This window comes from Engystomops pustulosus, chromosome 2 (genome assembly GCF_040894005.1).
Source record: "Engystomops pustulosus chromosome 2, aEngPut4.maternal, whole genome shotgun sequence".
NCBI classification, from domain to species: Eukaryota; Metazoa; Chordata; class Amphibia; order Anura; family Leptodactylidae; genus Engystomops; species Engystomops pustulosus.
Genome location: NC_092412.1, coordinates 99318023 through 99338894, shown reverse-complemented (window position 1 = coordinate 99338894; position 20872 = coordinate 99318023). Strand labels below are relative to the sequence as shown.

The following is a 20872-nucleotide window of genomic DNA, read 5'->3' as shown; positions in this document are numbered from 1 at the left end:
TGACGTAGTGGAAGAAGTGTGTAAAGAGGTGTCGGACGATGAGGAGACATGGTTGTCAGACAGTGGTGAAGTTGTTGTCAGGGCAGGAAGTCCGAGGAGGTGCAGACTGAGGGATCGGAGGATGATGAGGTGACAGACCCAAGCTGGGTTGATAGGCCAGGTGAACACAGTGCTTCTGAGATGGAGGCGAGTCCTCGTCGAGAACAGGTTGGAAGAGGCAGTAGTGGGGGCAGATGGAGAGGCAGGACCAGAGCTGGTGCATCCGTGCCAAATGTTTCACGTAGTGAAGCTCCCGTGGCGAGGGCTAGATTTTTGGAAGTCTGGAGGTTCTTTAAAGAAACACCGGATGACCGACGGACCGTGGTGTGCAACCTGTGCCACACCAGTATCAGCAGGGGTTCCACCACTACCAGCTTAACCACCACCAGTATGCGCAGGCATATGAATGCTAAACACCCCACTCAATGTAACCAAGGCCGTTCACCTCCGGCCGAGCACACCACTGCTCCTTTCCCTGTGTCATCTGCTGCCTCTGCTAGTCAGCCCCCTGCCTAGGACCCCGGCCCAAACACCTCCCGTGCGAAAACCACACCTTCGTCTCCACAATCCTTCACAGCATCCACCAATGTCTCCATGCGCAGCGTCCAGCTCTCTTTACCCCAGACACTGGAGCGCAAGAGGAAATACAGTGCAACTCACCCATACGCCCAAGCCCTCAACGTCCACATCTCCAAATTACTCAGCTTGGAGATGCTGCCCTATAGGTTGGTAGAGACCGAGGCCTTTCGCAACCTCATGGCGGTGGCCGCCCCTCGGTATTCGGTCCCCAGCCGCCACTACTTTTCCAGATGTGCCGTCCCAGCCCTGCACCAGCATGTGTCAGACAACATTATCCGTTCCCTGACCAACGCCGTTTCTGACAATGTCCAACTGACCATGGACATGTGGACGAGTGCTGCCGGGCAGGGCCACTACATATCGCTGACGGCACATTGGGTTAACTTGGTGGAGGATGGGACCGACGCCGAGGATTGCGGGGCCTACCTTGGTCCAGGTCTCTCAGGCTTACTATGCCTCCTCTTCCTCCCACTCCTCCTCCACCTCCTCCTCCGAATTACCATCCATGGGTATGGCGCCATCAGTCGGTAGCTCTAGGCACAGCAGCAGTGCCGTCGCTAAGCGACAGCAGGCGGGGCTCAAACTGCTGAGCCTAGACGATAAAAGGCACACCAGCCAAGCGCTATTATAGGGTATCACGGCGCAAACTGATCTGTGGCTGGCACCGCTGAACCTGAAGCCAGTCATGGTTGTGTGTGACAACGGCCGTAACCTGGTGGCGGCTCTGCAACTCGGCAGACTGACACATGTTCCATGCCTGGCCCATGTGTGAAATCTTATAGTTCATCAAGACATACCCCAATCTGTCTGATTTGCTCACGAAGGTGCGCCGCATCTGTGCGCATTTCAGGAATTCCAGCACAGATGCTGCCACTCTCCAACTGCCCGCTCACCGACTGTTGTGCGACGTGCCCACGAGGTGAAATTCAACATTAACCATGTTATCCAGAGTTTACCAGCAGCGCAGAGCGATTGTAGACTGCCAGATGTCAACTTCCACCAGAACTGGTCTACAATGAGGAGTGCTTCAATAAATAACAGGAATTTCACAGCACTCCTTGTGTAGTAGATGGTGCCAAACTAGGGTCCCATCCCCGTTCATGCATAGATAATGGGAGATGGCACTCAATCAAATTTGAATAATAATTGCTTTTTTATTTTTGTACAAATCCACAGAATAGCATGATGTTTCGGTCAAAATGACCTTCTTCAGATGCAGATTGTACTTGTAAAAAGTGCTTGTTAGGTATGAGGATAGGAGCGGTGTCCGCCGCTCTGGACCTCAGCTGTATGGCAGCCACGTTCTGGTCTCAGTGGCTGAAGAAGGTCATTTTGACCAAAACGTCATGCTATTCTGTGGATTTGTGCAAAAATAAAAAGCAATTATTATTCAAATTTGATTGAGTACCATCTTCCATTATCTATACAATGAGGAGTGGACGTGGATGTCTGATATCTGTCAGGTGCTGAGTAACTTTGAGGAGTCAACACAGATGGTCAGTGGCGATGCCGCCATCATCAGCCTCACCAACCCTTCTGACAGCGCTAGCGGCAGAGGGCATACTTCTGCGGGACAAGTAGCGAGGGAGAGTAGGTGAGCTGGCAGCTTGTCCAGCACTGGCAGGGGTACGCTTTACAAGGCCTTTGCCAGTTTTATGTCACCCCAGCAATACACTGTCACCTGTCCCCAGTCTTGGCAGAGTAGGGCTGATCTTTACAGAAAGATGGTGAGGGAGTACGTAGCTGACCATACCATCATCCTAAATGATCACACAGCTCCCTACAACTACTGGGTTTCAAAGCTGGACATGTGGCACGAACTGACGCTGTACGCCTTGGAGGTTCTTGGAGCCCTGCCGCTAGCGTGTTGTCTTAGCGAGTTTTCAGTGCAGCTTGTGGCATCATCACCGTTAAGCGTACATGCCTGTTGACTGAAAGCGCTGACAGGCTGATGCTTATCAAGATGAATAAAGCCTGGATTTCTCAGGATTTCCATTCTCCACCAGGTGAAAGAAGCTCAACCTGAATAACCGCCATAACAAAGCCAATTACTTATAAGAGTACTACACTTGATCTTATACAAAAGTTTCTTAGAAGTGCTGTTTGTAGCCCCCGCCTGCTTTGAAGATTCTAATTTTTTCAAAGTAAACGCTTCTGGCCCCCAGGCCCATTTTGGGTGGGGAGGAGCCGAGAGGAAGGGGCTGGGACAGGAGAAAGCTCGCGGACAGCCAGCTCCATCCCAAGATCCAACTAACATAGTTTTAACTGCAGCACCTTTAATCTACTACTACTTTACTGCCTCCGTACATCGTCCCTTTATTAAACGAGCTCTGTCAGGCAGAATTTTCGGGTGTTTCACCAGATACATAATGGAATTCGGCTCATCTGTCGCCGCCATGCTGGAGACCTGAAGTTTCAATCATAGCAGCGCAATATGGATGCCCCATACTGTCGCTCTTAATCATGGAAGTCGTCTCCATGGCTGCCATCACATGTCGTCCCCTTATCAAACGAGTTGTGTCAGGCTCATGGTGTTTCACCAGATACGTTATGGAACTTGGTCACTATGTCGCCACCATGCTGTGTTATCGACTAAATATACCATCAACCTTTTGTTCACATAGGAAATCATTTCAGCGCTTCTTGCTCACCTCCTTTGGTTCCTCTCTGACGCCTTAACCAGGCAAAATACTGATACATACAGTGCTACACGTTATCCTCGCCAAAAGGAATTTTTATAATTGGTTTGAAGCCTGAGTCCATTTGGGGTATGTCGCCATACCACTCTCTAGTCTGCCGCTGCTGCCGCTGCCTCTGCATGCCGTCTTCTATAGTGTCAGGGTCAATTATTGGATGTTTTAGATGCTATCTAGCCTCATTCGGTCAATCTGTCATCGCCATGCTGTTGCCCATAATTTGGCATAATGGTGCGATTAAGCAGCCTCAGAGGCATCCATGCATGCTGCCCCTGCTGTTTCCTGTCCATTTCCGTGGTGTTTCCATCATTTTCTGAGGTTTCCAGGTGTTGGGCCAAGCTTCCCTGTGCAGACCCCGAGCACTCGAGCATCGGGAAAAGTTCGAATAATGAGCACCCGAGCATTTTAGTGCTTGCTCATCTCTAGTAATGAACGCTAAATCCAGGTGGTCAGGCAGGACTTAATAGTGCATGTCTGGCCACCGCAGCCAAAATTTGAGTTGGTCATATCAGAGGAAGCTATCTCATTTGTAAGGTACAAAATGGCTACATTTATCAGGAATTATCTTCACACAGGAACATTTTTTTAAATAATATCCAATTTAAGTTAAGAAATGTTTATATATGGCAAATGAATTCAATAAAATGTAAATGCCCAGATGGGAATACCCCTTTAAGTAACATTTGGCAAACACAGTAATTTACATATTATATATTGCAATCAATACTGAACCGATACCCAGAAAAATCAAATATATATATGTGTGTGTTTATTTACAGGGGGCTGTGACGTCATCACAGCCTGAATTCTCTCTTCTACCAATTTTCTGTTATGTTAGGGAGAATTGATAACATCATAGTACAGTTATCAATTATTGTTATTCTAGAGAGAGTACAAACAGGTGAAATAGTATCCCTGAATAAGTGCTGAAATATTTATAGAATAGCATAGCTCCTTGTGCTTACTGTAACTCCAAAAATGCTTTAACCCCTTAATGACCGCCCTATCGGGATTCTACGGCGGTCATTAAGGGTACTTCTTCTGATGCGACGCCTTTCTACGGCGGCGCATCAGAAGAAGATTTCGGGACATCGGGTTATTATAGTGCCGGTGTCGGGCTGTGATATTACAGCCCAGACCCGGCACTAACACCCGGGATCGGAAAAACTCCGATCCCGGGTGTTTAACCCCTTGCACGCCGCGGTCAAGCATGACCGCGGCGTGCAAGTGTGTCCCCCGTGGATCGGACCCCCCCGGTGTGCTTACCGGGGGATCCGATCCCTCCTGCCGCTGCCCCGGGTTCCGACGAGTGACCCGGGGCTGTCGGCTCCTCTTCTCACCGGGTCCTGCCTTCCTGGCAGGACCCGGCTGTAAGTAACTGAGCATGCGCGGCATGCTCAGTTACTTACACTATACACTGCAATACAAGTGTATTGCAGTGTAAAGGCTTGAATAAGCGATCGGATGATCGCTTATTCAAGCCAAGAAGTAGAAAATGTAAAAAAGTAAAAAAAAAAAAATTAAATCTTTTTATAATATAATTAAATAAATAAATAAAATAAAAGTCCCATAATCTCCCCAGTAACACATAAAATGCAAATAAAGTATATAAAACACAAAACACGTACATATTTGGTATCACCGCGTCCGTATTAATCTGTACAATAAATCTAAATCAATATTGAACCCGCTCGGTGAACTACGTAAAAAAAAAACTCGAAAAACTTCCCATAATATACAATTTTTCATCAAACACCATCACAAAAAATGTTCTAAAAAGTGATCAAAAAAAGTTACGGTACCTAATATGATACGACTGAAAAGAACAACTGTTTTCGCAAAAAATAAGCCCTCAACCAGATCTGACAACAGAAAAATACAGAAGTTATGGCCCTGAAAACTTGTCAATAGTAAAAACAATGCGATTTTCTCCAATATTGGTTTTGCTCAGGAAAATTGAGCAAAATAAGAAAAACTATATAAATGAGGTATCACCGCGTCCGTATTAATCTGTACAATATATCTAAATCAATATTGAACCCGCTCGGTGAACTACGTAAAAAAAAACTCGAAAAACTTCCCATAATATACAATTTTTCATCAAACACCATCACAAAAAATGTTCTAAAAAGTGATCAAAAAAAGTTACGGTACCTAATATGATACGACTGAAAAGAACAACTGTTTTCGCAAAAAATAAGCCCTCAATCAGATCTGACAACAGAAAAATACAGAAGTTATGGCCCTGAAAACTTGTCAATAGTAAAAACAATGCGATTTTCTCCAATATTGGTTTTGCTCAGGAAAATTGAGCAAAATAAGAAAAACTATATAAATGAGGTATCACCGCGTCCGTATTAATCTGTACAATATATCTAAATCAATATTGAACCCGCTCGGTGAACTACGTAAAAAAAAACTCGAAAAACTTCCCATAATATACAATTTTTCATCAAACACCATCACAAAAAATGTTCTAAAAAGTGATCAAAAAAAGTTACGGTACCTAATATGATACGACTGAAAAGAACAACTGTTTTCGCAAAAAATAAGCCCTCAACTAGATCTGACAACAGAAAAATACAGAAGTTATGGCCCTGAAAACTTGTCAATAGTAAAAACAATGCGATTTTCTCCAATATTGGTTTTGCTCAGGAAAATTCAGCAAAATAAGAAAAACTATATAAATGAGGTATCACCGCGTCCGTATTAATCTGTACAATATATCTAAATCAATATTGAACCCGCTCGGTGAACTACGTAAAAAAAAACTCGAAAAACTTCCCATAATATACAATTTTTCATCAAACACCATCACAAAAAATGTTCTAAAAAGTGATCAAAAAAAGTTACGGTACCTAATATGATACGACTGAAAAGAACAACTGTTTTCGCAAAAAATAAGCCCTCAACCAGATCTGACAACAGAAAAATACAGAAGTTATGGCCCTGAAAACTTGTCAATAGTAAAAACAATGCGATTTTCTCCAATATTGGTTTTGCTCAGGAAAATTGAGCAAAATAAGAAAAACTATATAAATGAGGTATCACCGCGTCCGTATTAATCTGTACAATATATCTAAATCAATATTGAACCCGCTCGGTGAACTACGTAAAAAAAAAACTCGAAAAACTTCCCATAATATACAATTTTTCATCAAACACCATCACAAAAAATGTTCTAAAAAGTGATCAAAAAAAGTTACGGTACCTAATATGATACGACTGAAAAGAACAACTGTTTTCGCAAAAAATAAGCCCTCAATCAGATCTGACAACAGAAAAATACAGAAGTTATGGCCCTGAAAACTTGTCAATAGTAAAAACAATGCGATTTTCTCCAATATTGGTTTTGCTCAGGAAAATTGAGCAAAATAAGAAAAACTATATAAATGAGGTATCACCGCGTCCGTATTAATCTGTACAATATATCTAAATCAATATTGAACCCGCTCGGTGAACTACGTAAAAAAAAACTCGAAAAACTTCCCATAATATACAATTTTTCATCAAACACCATCACAAAAAATGTTCTAAAAAGTGATCAAAAAAAGTTACGGTACCTAATATGATACGACTGAAAAGAACAACTGTTTTCGCAAAAAATAAGCCCTCAACTAGATCTGACAACAGAAAAATACAGAAGTTATGGCCCTGAAAACTTGTCAATAGTAAAAACAATGCGATTTTCTCCAATATTGGTTTTGCTCAGGAAAATTCAGCAAAATAAGAAAAACTATATAAATGAGGTATCACCGCGTCCGTATTAATCTGTACAATATATCTAAATCAATATTGAACCCGCTCGGTGAACTACGTAAAAAAAAACTCGAAAAACTTCCCATAATATACAATTTTTCATCAAACACCATCACAAAAAATGTTCTAAAAAGTGATCAAAAAAAGTTACGGTACCTAATATGATACGACTGAAAAGAACAACTGTTTTCGCAAAAAATAAGCCCTCAACCAGATCTGACAACAGAAAAATACAGAAGTTATGGCCCTGAAAAGTTGTCAATAGTAAAAACAATGCGATTTTCTCCAATATTGGTTTTGCTCAGGAAAATTGAGCAAAATAAGAAAAACTATATAAATGAGGTATCACCGCGTCCGTATTAATCTGTACAATATATCTAAATCAATATTGAACCCGCTCGGTGAACTACGTAAAAAAAAAACTCGAAAAACTTCCCATAATATACAATTTTTCATCAAACACCATCACAAAAAATGTTCTAAAAAGTGATCAAAAAAAGTTACGGTACCTAATATGATACGACTGAAAAGAACAACTGTTTTCGCAAAAAATAAGCCCTCAACCAGATCTGACAACAGAAAAATACAGAAGTTATGGCCCTGAAAACTTGTCAATAGTAAAAACAATGCGATTTTCTCCAATATTGGTTTTGCTCAGGAAAATTGAGCAAAATAAGAAAAACTATATAAATGAGGTATCACCGCGTCCGTATTAATCTGTACAATATATCTAAATCAATATTGAACCCGCTCGGTGAACTACGTAAAAAAAAACTCGAAAAACTTCCCATAATATACAATTTTTCATCAAACACCATCACAAAAAATGTTCTAAAAAGTGATCAAAAAAAGTTACGGTACCTAATATGATACGACTGAAAAGAACAACTGTTTTCGCAAAAAATAAGCCCTCAACTAGATCTGACAACAGAAAAATACAGAAGTTATGGCCCTGAAAACTTGTCAATAGTAAAAACAATGCGATTTTCTCCAATATTGGTTTTGCTCAGGAAAATTCAGCAAAATAAGAAAAACTATATAAATGAGGTATCACCGCGTCCGTATTAATCTGTACAATATATCTAAATCAATATTGAACCCGCTCGGTGAACTACGTAAAAAAAAACTCGAAAAACTTCCCATAATATACAATTTTTCATCAAACACCATCACAAAAAATGTTCTAAAAAGTGATCAAAAAAAGTTACGGTACCTAATATGATACGACTGAAAAGAACAACTGTTTTCGCAAAAAATAAGCCCTCAACCAGATCTGACAACAGAAAAATACAGAAGTTATGGCCCTGAAAAGTTGTCAATAGTAAAAACAATGCGATTTTCTCCAATATTGGTTTTGCTCAGGAAAATTGAGCAAAATAAGAAAAACTATATAAATGAGGTATCACCGCGTCCGTATTAATCTGTACAATATATCTAAATCAATATTGAACCCGCTCGGTGAACTACGTAAAAAAAAAACTCGAAAAACTTCCCATAATATACAATTTTTCATCAAACACCATCACAAAAAATGTTCTAAAAAGTGATCAAAAAAAGTTACGGTACCTAATATGATACGACTGAAAAGAACAACTGTTTTCGCAAAAAATAAGCCCTCAACCAGATCTGACAACAGAAAAATACAGAAGTTATGGCCCTGAAAACTTGTCAATAGTAAAAACAATGCGATTTTCTCCAATATTGGTTTTGCTCAGGAAAATTGAGCAAAATAAGAAAAACTATATAAATGAGGTATCACCGCGTCCGTATTAATCTGTACAATATATCTAAATCAATATTGAACCCGCTCGGTGAACTACGTAAAAAAAAACTCGAAAAACTTCCCATAATATACAATTTTTCATCAAACACCATCACAAAAAATGTTCTAAAAAGTGATCAAAAAAAGTTACGGTACCTAATATGATACGACTGAAAAGAACAACTGTTTTCGCAAAAAATAAGCCCTCAACCAGATCTGACAACAGAAAAATACAGAAGTTATGGCCCTGAAAACTTGTCAATAGTAAAAACAATGCGATTTTCTCCAATATTGGTTTTGCTCAGGAAAATTCAGCAAAATAAGAAAAACTATATAAATAAGGTATCACCGCAATCGTAGTGAACCAGAGAATAAAGATAAAATATTATTTTTACGTTACGGTGAGCGGGGGGGGGGATGCTCACAATCCAAAATAAAAATTGATGATTTTGTTTGTGTCCCCCTTGAAATAGTTAATAAAATCTCATGAATAAGCTTTAGACTCCCAAAATAAATTATTTATACATTGTATCTCATCCCATAAAAAATAAGCCCTCATATGATCGCATTATCAAAAAAAATAAAAATGTATAGGTCGTACAATGTGACAATACAAATCTGCTGTGGACGGCGCCTCCATTCATTCTATGCTCGGCCGTGCGCCCGTACAGCAGTTTACCACCACATATGGGGTATCAGTAAACTCGGGAGGAATTGGGCATCAAGCGTTGCAGTGCGTTTCATCATTTAATTTATTCTGAAAATGTCAGTTTTGGCCTAAATGAATGTATTTCCAAAAAAATTCCATAGTTTCTAAATCGCAGGTCCATATTTTTTAACCCATGTGAAACACTTAAAGGGTTAATGAACTTAATAGAAGTTGTTTTACATATGTTGAGGGGTGAAGTTTCTATAGTGGGGTAATTTATGAGGTTTTACTATTATTTAGGCCTTACAAAGTCACTTGAAAGCTGAGTTGTCCCTCAAAATGTGAGTTATGGCAATTTTCATGAAAATAAGAAAAATCGCACCTAAAGTTCTGCACCTCATAACATCCTAGAAAAATGACCGGAAGCATAAAATATCATCCCAACATAAAGCAGATATTCTGTAAATGTTAATTATCAAACTTTTTGGGTAGTTTTACTTCCTGTCTGGAAACCAGAACATTTCAAACTTGGAAAATGAAGAATTTTTACAAACTTTTGCCAAATTTTCACTTTTTTTCAGAACGAAACGCAAAACTTATCACTTAAATTTTATAACTAACATGAAGTACACTGTGTCACGAGAAAACATTCTCAAAATCACCAGGATATGTTAAAGCGTTCCGAAGTTATAACCAATTATCGTGAGACATGTCAGATTTGAAAAATCGAGTCTGGTCATTGAGCTGAAAACTAGTGTCGGTGATAAGGGGTTAAACCCAGAGTTCTAATAAATAAATAACATTTTTCCAAATTTGTATAAATTATTTATGGATATAAGATTTGAGATGTTCCTGTAGTGATTTTGTATGAGCTCAGTATTTGAGCTCTATTTGTAAGAGGTGTCTGGCAGCATCTTTCTTCGCTCTCCCTACTAATAACAAATATGCAGAGAGTTTGGCCAACAGCTATGTAATATGTGTGGCAGCCTTAAATATCAGATAAGTCATACATCATTTCTGGTATATTTATAACTTGTAAGCAAACTTGAGTAATACAGTCAGATGCAATTATAGTTTAATTAAAAAATCTTAGTGTATGCTTTTAGCTCTACTGTAAATATGATCAATGCAAAGACAGCATATGCCGAAGCTGTGCAGAGTAAGAATATCAGTTGTATCAGGCCATGGAACCAGAGACAGCCTTGAGCAGATGAACTTTTTGTGATGAGAATTTTACTTGCATAGCATATATATCAGAAATATCCATAAATAAAGTCACAGTTTCACCTGCACAAGACAGAAATAAATCAATATAGTAACCTTAACCCATCAGAAATGAACCCTACAAAAAACAAAATATATTCACATTCATCAAAGCTTATTTTAATTTCTCACCGAAGTCGAACAAAGGAAAAACACTGATAACATAGATTACACATTGTAAGTTGCCATTTTACGCCATGGACCCATACCATTTAAAGACACGGTGGTATCTTCATAGTCCGGGCCCTAAACTCTGGTAATTGCGATATCAGAGTAAAGACTATGTTACCCCTTGAGAAAAAGAATGAACCAATATTAGCTGTGAAAAATTTAACTCAACTCCGACCACCCACTGTCTTTTGACTGCAGGCAGTGTGAATCTCAAATTTTCAGTGACGTCCTTTGGCATAGCTGCTAAGCTCGGGCAGCTCTCTCACTCATATGATTCATGCCTCACACCATATTCGCTGATTAATGCAGTACTATATAATTGTCCTACACTGTAGGCTACCAAAAGGAATAGATTTGTATAATATAGTATCGTTGTAGCATAATTTAAGGAATCCCATTTAGTGTGCATATTATTGTTATAATAATTATTGTGATATAATTTAAAGGACACTTGTCATCAGGTCTCTGTCACTAGTCCTGTCACTACTACCTGTTGGAACAGCTCACAAGGATCCCATAACAACCTTTATCTTGTTATTTCATACATTAATCATTGTAAAATCATCTTTTCTTTATTATGTAAATGAGACTGGTCACATGGTCAGAGGCAGTGATGTCACCCCTGTTCCCCCTCCCCTCTCCTCCCCCTGCTCATGTCTGTGTGTAATGTATAGTAAAGCATTGCTAGTGTGTGTGCTGCATCTGCTGACATGCTGCATCCTCCTAATACACATGTGAGAGACACAGGCATCAGCTACACAAGTACCTGACGTGTTCTGCTATAACATGGCTGCCTGGAGCTGTCACATCACTATACAGCCTCACATCATTACACAGGCTGTCAGTCATGCACTGGGGGTGTGGCTGTGCCTCCCACTTATGAATAAGCTGGACAGCTTGAATATGCTAATGACTCATTGGACATTTCACAGGTCATTTGCATACAGCTTTAGGACCTCATTGCTTAAGTTTACAGGCATGTAGAGGGACAATGAAGGGATAGAGGCAATGCTCTCTAATGGCAGTTTATGAAAATATATTTAGATTAGGGGGGTTATTTTGCATGATGGGTTCTATTTAACATGCCTTGTCTGCCAGTATAAAACAGCATCTGCAGTTTTGTAGATTTTTCCCTACTGAACATCACACTAGGTGATTCATGGGATGAATGGTGGTGTTAAGCTCCCAACCTACTATATTTACTAAAATCAATTTACTGAAGTATTAACTCTAGGAAAACTGGTGGAGACTATAGCTGAAATCCCCACCAGGTCTGACCTGGTGTGAACAGGTAGAGAGAAGCAGTGCACACTCTCAGATATACTGACATAGTTGAAATTGGTATTTTTCAAATTAAATAGTTTTGCCTCCCAGATTGTGCTTTCATAAACAGCTACATTTTTAGACATTACTTTTATATAACTACAGCCAAATATACTTTTTTATGTTAACGTTCCTTTTTATATCCATACACATTGCTTGAACATCCTTGCAGCCTTTCTTCCAATTACTTCTGTAACAGTTTCCTTTATAACACTTTCCAGATTCCTTACTTTTAGGTCTGTCTTTCTAATAGTTTAAACAAAGTGAAAAAATTACCCCAAAAATCCCAATTATGTCAAGGGTTTGCCTATATTTCATTAATACTGACTAAATTAATCGAGCCAATGTATTAAACCAGATTTGTCCCCATTAAACTACTATTTCCCTCTTTTATGTGAAATCTCAAATGATGGTACAAAGCACTTATTTTAATGGAACGCTCTGACTCGATCTTGCCACATTATACTACTAGCCCCCAATGTGGGAGCTAGTAGTTAACCTAAAAAAAATTCTCCTCTAGAGTCATGTGAAAAGTAGCAGTGAAGAGTCATATTTAGAGGCTGCAGGGTAATTGCCACTATAGACACCCCTATCTTTAATTCTAAAGTACCTATGTTTTTCAACACAAACTGAGATACAAGCAATTAAATAAATATATATGTATATGTTGCAGAAATCAGAGGAAGGAATAACAGTGAAACACCCAGATCAGATCATGTCGGTGTTTCACGATTTTAATGTGGATTTGTACAAATCCTTTATGGATGTTTCAGAAGAAGAACTACTCCCAGAAGGAATGGTTAAACAGACCTATGGAGAGAGGAGAAATAGAATAAGCTATAGACAATATGGCTCCAAATAAATCGCCAGGGTTCCCAATAAAGATTTATAAGATATACTCCATGGTACTAGTTAATAATTTAATATCTGTCTTCTTGGAAGCGTTTGAATGTGGCTTTTTGCCAAATTCGATGTTTTTAGCTAATATTATACTAAATGCTAAAAAAGACAGACATGTGTTAGAACCGTCTCTCTCATTAATAATGATGTCAAGGTTTTGGCTAAGATCTTGGTGTATCGGTTGAGCAAAGTTGTTAATGGCTTGGTATATGAGGACCAATGTGGTTTCATGGCAGGGACATCAACTAGAGGCAACCTGTTTAGAGCTCATGCTAATATGCAGGCTAGTAGTTTGGGGGGGGAGCCCTTCCATAGTGTCATTAGCATTTGCATCTGATAGGGTGAAGAGGCACTTCCTCTCTGGAGGGTTTTGCAGTAGTAAGGGGATGACTTTTTAAGGTCGGATAAAATATTGTATGATAGACCTAGTGCTCAGATATGCATGAGAGGGGTATCAGATACATTTGGGTTAAGTCAGGGTACTGAGCAAGGGTTTCCTCTCTCCGTGTTACTATTTGCACTTGCATTTGAGCCATTGGTGGTGTGTATTAGAGGAAATAGGGAGATAGAGTGCCTTGGAGTGATGGAGAATATGTCTGTATATACAGACGACTTGCTGTTGTTTTTGGTTGATACCTTGGGAGTACCATTAGTTATGAAGGAAATACAATTATTTGGTGAATTTTCAGGCCAAGTTGTACTTTATTCTTGAGATTGAGAACAACGATTTATGTATAGAGCGGAAGGACTTATATATTTAGGAATAGTTATAAATGAATATCCATAAAGTTATATAGAACTGAATATTGTACCTTTACTAAGAAAAACTCAGATATTTCATATATTTATAGAAATTATAAAATTTGTGGTAAAAAGAGAGATGCATTAAGATTTGTCAAACTTGGGATAAGGGGACAGGAGAGGTCAATTGATACTTGGCAGTGTGATAATTATTTATAAATCTCTCATAAGGCATTGACATACCAGCTTAATGATCTCTGTTACCCGTCCCTCATTGTTTTCTATATTCCTTATTGGCCCATTAGTTGTGTGTTCTAGAAGACAAATACTTCTGGATGCTGAGTGTTGAGGTGTTGGCATTATGGTTAGGACTGTATTGCTTACCCATATATAGAAGGTATGAATAGTTATAGATTTGGCTGGTCACGTATGACAGCTACGCAGCTCAGAGTTTTGAGTCATATGTGTGTATTTTATGGAAAATGGATATAAATGTGTCTATGACTTAAATTCTTTGGATTCATAAAGAAGGCTTAGAATTAAAAAAAAGAAAAAAGAATAGTTGGGAAATGCAGCTCCCATTTTCAACTATATCTTAAACTGCCTGCATCTCCAGTACCGTAGCTCAGCCTGATGTCATTTAAAATATGAGATTCTTGTCTTAAATATGACACCATAGATGGTGTTTTTATGTTTCCAGGTACCATAAAACCAGAAACCAAGATTAATGAGGAGATACTTGATATATCAAAATTTCAAAAAATAATTATTTGTAAATTATCACTGGTGGCAACAATACTGATTGCAAGGGCCTGGATGAAGCCTGTACCTCCATCTATAAGACAATGGAGAAAACTTATGGAGAAAATTAGGAGCTTTGAAAAAATCTATTATGGGAAAACAGGATCCCAGGGTTGGTGGGAAAAAATATGGGTAAGAGCTGAAGAACAAGATTGGGTTCAGAATTATGAAGAAATTATAAATATTGGTTAGAAGGTTCCTTTATTTTTTTTCTCTCCCCTTGGCAGAGTGGATATCTTTTTTATGTCTTTTTGGGGGTTAGGTTTGCGAAGGTGATTAAGACATGTGAATATACCTCAAAGTAATATAAAGGAAATACAACGATGACTGGTACAGGCAGTCCCTGGGTTACATACAAGATAGGGTCTGTAGGTTTGTTCTTAAGTTGAGTTTGTATGTAAGTCGGAACTGTATATTTTATCATTGTAATAACAGCCAGAACTTTTTTGGTCTCTGTGACAATTGGATTTTAAAAATGTTGGGTTGTCATAAGAATCAATTAACACTAAAGCTTCATTACAGACACATTTGATAACTGTTATAACTGTTTATTGTAGCTTAGGACTAAAGTACAATAAATTACCAATATCCAGAGGTCCGTTTGTAACTATGGGTCATATGTAAGTCGAGTGTTCTTAAGTAGGGGACCGTCATCTCAGGCAAATTTGACTTTTATCTGCTCATTTGTTCATAGCTGGGTTAGAATTTGTAAATGTAAATGGATGAGATTTCATTTTAAAGAAGGAATTCTACTAAAGAAATGTTATACCCCCACCTTGGGGGCTAGTAGTTTAATGTGGAAAAATCGGGTGTGAGTGGGCCTGACTCAATTTGTACCAGTGTCATACCCAGTACACAACATGTCTGAATAGCTAAGAAGTTCCAACCCCTTAGTATTTCTGGAATAACATTCCTGCTTAAGCCTGGTGAAAATTTTAACTTGCCCTGCTCACTTTTTTTTTTCCAAGTGGGAAATGTGGTACAAAAGTGGCAGAAAGTTGCAAATTCCACAGTGTGTGGAAGAAATTTTAACTTTTTATGCCTTCTTTACCCCCAAAAAATGGTATTCAAGGCACATTATATCAGCTACATTGTCTTATTTCAATAAAAAGGCCTTATGTCTCTAAATTTGACTTGATTTGTGGTGGCACAAACTTGTGGTTATTCCTAGTGCTGTAATATATTGCAACTCAGCTTCGTTTAAAGGAAATCAACCACTAATGTAAAATAAAATTAAACAAAACATTGCCCCTTTTTCCCTGATCCCAGTGTTGGTTTTGATTTCCCAGGATCAAAAAAAAAAAGAGTTAGAAAATAGCAGCCCGGAGCACCAGGACGTGATGTTCGGTGTTTCGGGCTGTTAATTATGTATGGCACCTGCGTGACGTCACCTCCTTCCCCAACATGAGAGAAGAAGGTATCTATCATGCAGAAGACATAAATTCACGTCTCTGAGCATGGGAGGGGGAAGTGTCATCACTCAGTAGGCGTGAATAATTAACAGCCTGGAGTGCCATACAGTGCATCCCAGTGCTCTGTTCTGCTTTTCCTAACTTTTTTTAGTAATACCAGCATGTCAAGCTTGAAGAAGACCAGTGCTGGGTGAGTATGTTTAGTTTTATTCTACTTTTCATAAATGGTTGATTTCTTTCAAGTAAAATTCCTGAATAAACAATAAACGTGTATTCAAATATGGCAGATTATCAGATGATCAAATTATCATTTATTGATTGATGTCTCAGATAAACCTTTTAAAAAATAAATTGACTTTGTCGTTTTTATTTTGTTATCTAATCACACAGATTAAATAAGCTACATAAAAATAAAGTTTAGCTGCATAATAGTACAAATGTAATGTGTGAAATGTTAGTTAGATCTGTTATTTCTGAGTTAACATTTATCTTATCTTTTTTTTTTTTAAAAGAACTATTCAGTTCTAGATATGAGGCCTCCCCCAACCGTCATCACTTTGAACAATTCGATGTACTGGCAAGAATTTGAAGAAGCATGTGTATATGAGTGTCTGGATGGTAAAGACTGTCAAAGCTTCTTTTGTTGCTACGATGAATGTAAATCTGGGTCATGGAGAAGAGGACGAATACATATAGACCTTCTAGAGTTGGACTCCTACTCCAGAGTTTTTTTCCCAACATCCTTCTTGTTATTTAATCTTGTATATTGGGTTGGATATCTCTACCTATAAAGACTTGTATTATGACTGCTTTTATTTCAATTATACAAACAAACCCATTGGATTTAAAAGACTTTCTCTCTTCATACTGACCAGGAAATTCTTTGGAATACGATTGTTGAGGACAATGCAAGGACTCTATTTGAAGAGTTTAAATTGTGAAAAGTTATTACTAATGCCTAAATACTTTTTATCACACGACGAGGCTTATAAATTCTTATATACTAAAATCTATATTTGGCATAAAAATTATAATGGAAAAGTACCATGAAAATATATTGTACATTAAACAGTGAGAAAAAAAACGTTGCATCCTTTTGCAAAAGTTATATTTAATTTCTATATAAAATAAAGTACATTTTTTTAAAAAAAGAGCACAAATTTGTTCAATTAAAAGTTATTTGTTCAACAAATAAAGTAGAAATTGAAAACAAGAATTCATATCATATTTTAACAAATAATTATACATTTTAGTAAAAAGAACCTAAACTTGAGTGTACAGAATTTTTATATTTTAGATGATTTTAAGTTAAAGTAATTATTTATATATCTGCTCCTTAACAGGTGTCTATGTTTCCAGACCAATACACTTTATGCCGCATCACATAATAAGGAATTCCAGCACACCAATTATAACAATTTTATTAAGTAAATAAATGCAACATGTTCACCCGATTGGATGTCTTTTTTTCATGAAATAACTCTAAACAAAGAAACTTTTTTGTAACTAAAGTTCTGTGGTTTCCTTTATTGTGTCTATATGTTCCATTCAACAAGGATGTCTTTTAGTATAGTATCTTGCCTCTGTATTACAAGCTGCTGAAAGTAAGGTATGCTAATAATTTTGTTTATTGCATATAAATCATTATTAGATTTCCTGTTTATTAAAGTTCACACCTTATTTGGGTTAGGTCTTAATTTTTTTTAATGAACAGGCATAGGAAGAAAGTAACATTTATTACATTTTCATTATTTGTTTTGCATTGTTCTGTAAGTCTTTCTTTTAGAAATAAAATTTACCATCAGTAGTACACATGCAGTTTCCTGTATATTATAATGACATACCTTATATAATTTAGCAAATTTAGATTTGCTAATTGTATATGTTTAAGCCCCCTTATGCACATGTTTTATACTGTACTTCAGTGCAGTTAGCAGTATAAGTTGAGTTTGGTCAAACTTTTAACTGCAATGGTTTTTCTTTTCGTATTTCTTAATCTTATTTACTACATTGTTATTCATATTGGAGACATGATAACAATGATAGAACATATAAATTAAGTATTAAACACAAAGGTGCATTTGTTGGCTGCTTTTATTTGACTCTTTGTCAGTGTATTTAGTTGGGTTTTGGCTGTGAGATTGTGTAGGCCATGTTATCTTATGCATTATTCTCCTTGGTCAAATAGTATTTTCATAGCCTGTATGTGTGTATGGGGTTATTGATCTGTTAAAAGATAATTAATAATGCCACTAAGCACAATGGCACACACATTTGAGTGCAGCCGTGAAAATGGGCCCGCGTGATAACCTGATCCCAAGGACTAAACACCCTACACATACTTGGAGTCCTTACATTATACAGTAATATGGCGCAAGGAATCCTTGTCTGCTGCCATAGTGCAGCACTGGCACTGGCCTGTATGTTAGACAAATAAATGGGTTTCCATGGGCTACACATGTTCCTGTGCAGTTGGTCTAAATAGAAGGGCATTTGGTTGCAAAATGTTGTAATAGTTTTGTTCCTTGAATAGGAACCACTCAGCAAAGCATCCAAACTCCATCATAGCTCCTTAATAATAACACTTCTTCATTTATATAGCACACAAATATTACGCAGCGCTGCACATAGCTTACCAAAACAGTCCCTGTCCCCATGGGGGCTCACAATCTAATCAACCTACCAGTATGTTTTGGAATGTGGGAGGAAACCAGAGGTCCCTGAAGAAACCCACACAAACACAGAGAGAACATACAAACTCTTTGCAGATGTTGACCTGGAATTAAACTCAGGATCCCAACCATGCAAGGCTGTAGTGCTAGCCACCGTGCTACCCCTCCTTCTCCAAATGTAGAAACAATCTACTCACTATTTCTGTGTCTCACAAAGACATGATAAATAAAAAGCAAAAACATACCCTTGGTCTTACCATCCGGTAAGACTATCAACAGTTTATTTTGTAATGGCCCAATTCCAGGACAATACTCTTGTACCTATCCTACATCTGCACAACAAAAGTGAAGATCTCAAACTTATTATAGATGCAAACAAGTCCACAAATTTACTCTTGACAGGTATATCAGGTAACCCTGAAACTAACTGAAAGCATGGCAAAAGTTTTCAAATCAAAACCCACTAGTGATATGTTAAAGAGTCTTATATAAATAAAAAAGACTGGTTTGTCACATTTGTTTGTTTATCATTTTATTTTACTTAGAGTACTTCATAGTTTTCTTGTCTTCAACATTAATCTACAATGTAGAAAATAAACATGGAATGAAAATGTGTCACTGGATAACTAACTGGGGATGATTTATCACCACATTGCCTGGTTAACACGTGTCTACTTTTTTGTGACAGCTAAAACTTTTTTGTTTCAATTTAGACAAAGTCTCAGCTGAGGAAAAAGGGTAGCTCTAAGTGTGACAGTGTATGATGCTGTCTCCGACTCTCTCACTCACTGAATTTATCCGGACAATACAGATAAAGGGGCAATATGAAAATATTTGGAATACAAGCTTCATGTACCTCTAATCATAATAAGGTGATAGCCTCAAAGGGGACTTTCCAACAATATATTTAATAGCTAGATAAAGCAAATAAACCTGCTCAATGAAGTGACTGGGAAATATCCTCCAGATAAGTTAGGCATATTGGATCTTTTAAGTAATGCGCTATTTACTAAAAAAGTTGACTGCATTTGAATTTGTGTAATTCATGAACATGAGAGGCTCTTGATATAAAATCTTCAGAATTAATAACATTTAAAAATGTTTCTCCTTTCTTATATGTTGGACTGTATTTACGATGCCTCAAACTTTTTTGTTTAGTGCACTCTATTGTAAGATCATTTAAGATATCCGATGGTTGGTAACTTACAATGTACTGTACCTTATTTATTAGGATGTTGGTTACTCTATGCTATATTTCAGGGTTAGATTTTTTTACATGTGTATTTTATTATGTGACTATGAATCCCTGCAATGGGTGTTTCACCCATGTGATTTGAATATGGTAATGAAATACAGTAAAAGTAACACAGGGTGAACCTTCATTTTCCTTTCATCAATCCTTACTTCTATATGGTATAAATGTTTGCCATCTGTTACCTATGATGAGTTTGAATAGAAAGTTGTTTTTTAAATGATTTTTATGGTTGTGTACACTATATGTTTTTAATATTTTTCTAATAAAAATGGACTGTATTCAAATACAAGATTGTAGGGTTACTGGAAAAGTTTTCACTTATGGAAAGCATTTACCTGACTGTTCACAAAAATTGATTTTCCCTATATTCTTCAACATTTGAACCTCTACAACAGGGGTCAGGAACCTTTTTGACTGAGAGAGCCATGAACGCCACATATTTTAAAATGTTATTCCGTAAGAGCCGTACAATATGCACATGCCCCCGTGGAGATAGGTAATTCCAGTGTCATGGGTGCCCCTGTGATCTACATCTCAGATCGCAGGCACACATGTGCCCCTGTCCGTGGTGGTGCCCCTTTCCGAGCTCACTCACCTCTCCATGTTCCTGCTCCTGTCCTAGCTGGCCAGCGCGTGCGCCGACACTTGCAGAGGCGTGCCGCTGATTGGCACTACCCACTTCCCCAGTTCCTATAAAGCCCGGAGGCTCCCAGCTTTCCCAGCTAGATCTTAGTGCTCCATTCCTATGAGGAAGCTTTCCAGTGTTTCCTTCCCAAGTGTTGACCTCCTGTTGTGACCCCGGACCTGTTCCTGATTCTGCTCCTTAGCTGCCAGCCCTGACCTCTTGCTC

The 20872-nt window shown here is 38.0% G+C and overlaps 1 protein-coding gene across 4 annotated transcripts in view; it reads left to right on the top strand.

Moving 5' to 3' along the window:
• GABRG3 (gamma-aminobutyric acid type A receptor subunit gamma3) overlaps nucleotides 1-20312 on the top strand; it is a 363647-nt gene extending 343335 nt beyond the window's left edge. For 2 of the 4 annotated variants that reach the window (XM_072135690.1, XM_072135688.1), the window contains exon 9: nucleotides 16608-20311. In XM_072135690.1, the coding sequence (XP_071991791.1) occupies nucleotides 16608-16886 (279 nt within the window). In that variant the 3' untranslated portion in view covers nucleotides 16887-20311. Of the gene's footprint in view, nucleotides 1-16607 lie in introns of all 4 variants that reach the window. The other 2 variants (XM_072135692.1, XM_072135691.1) reach the window with 2 other exon arrangements.
• The last annotated feature ends 560 nt before the right edge of the window (nucleotides 20313-20872 follow it).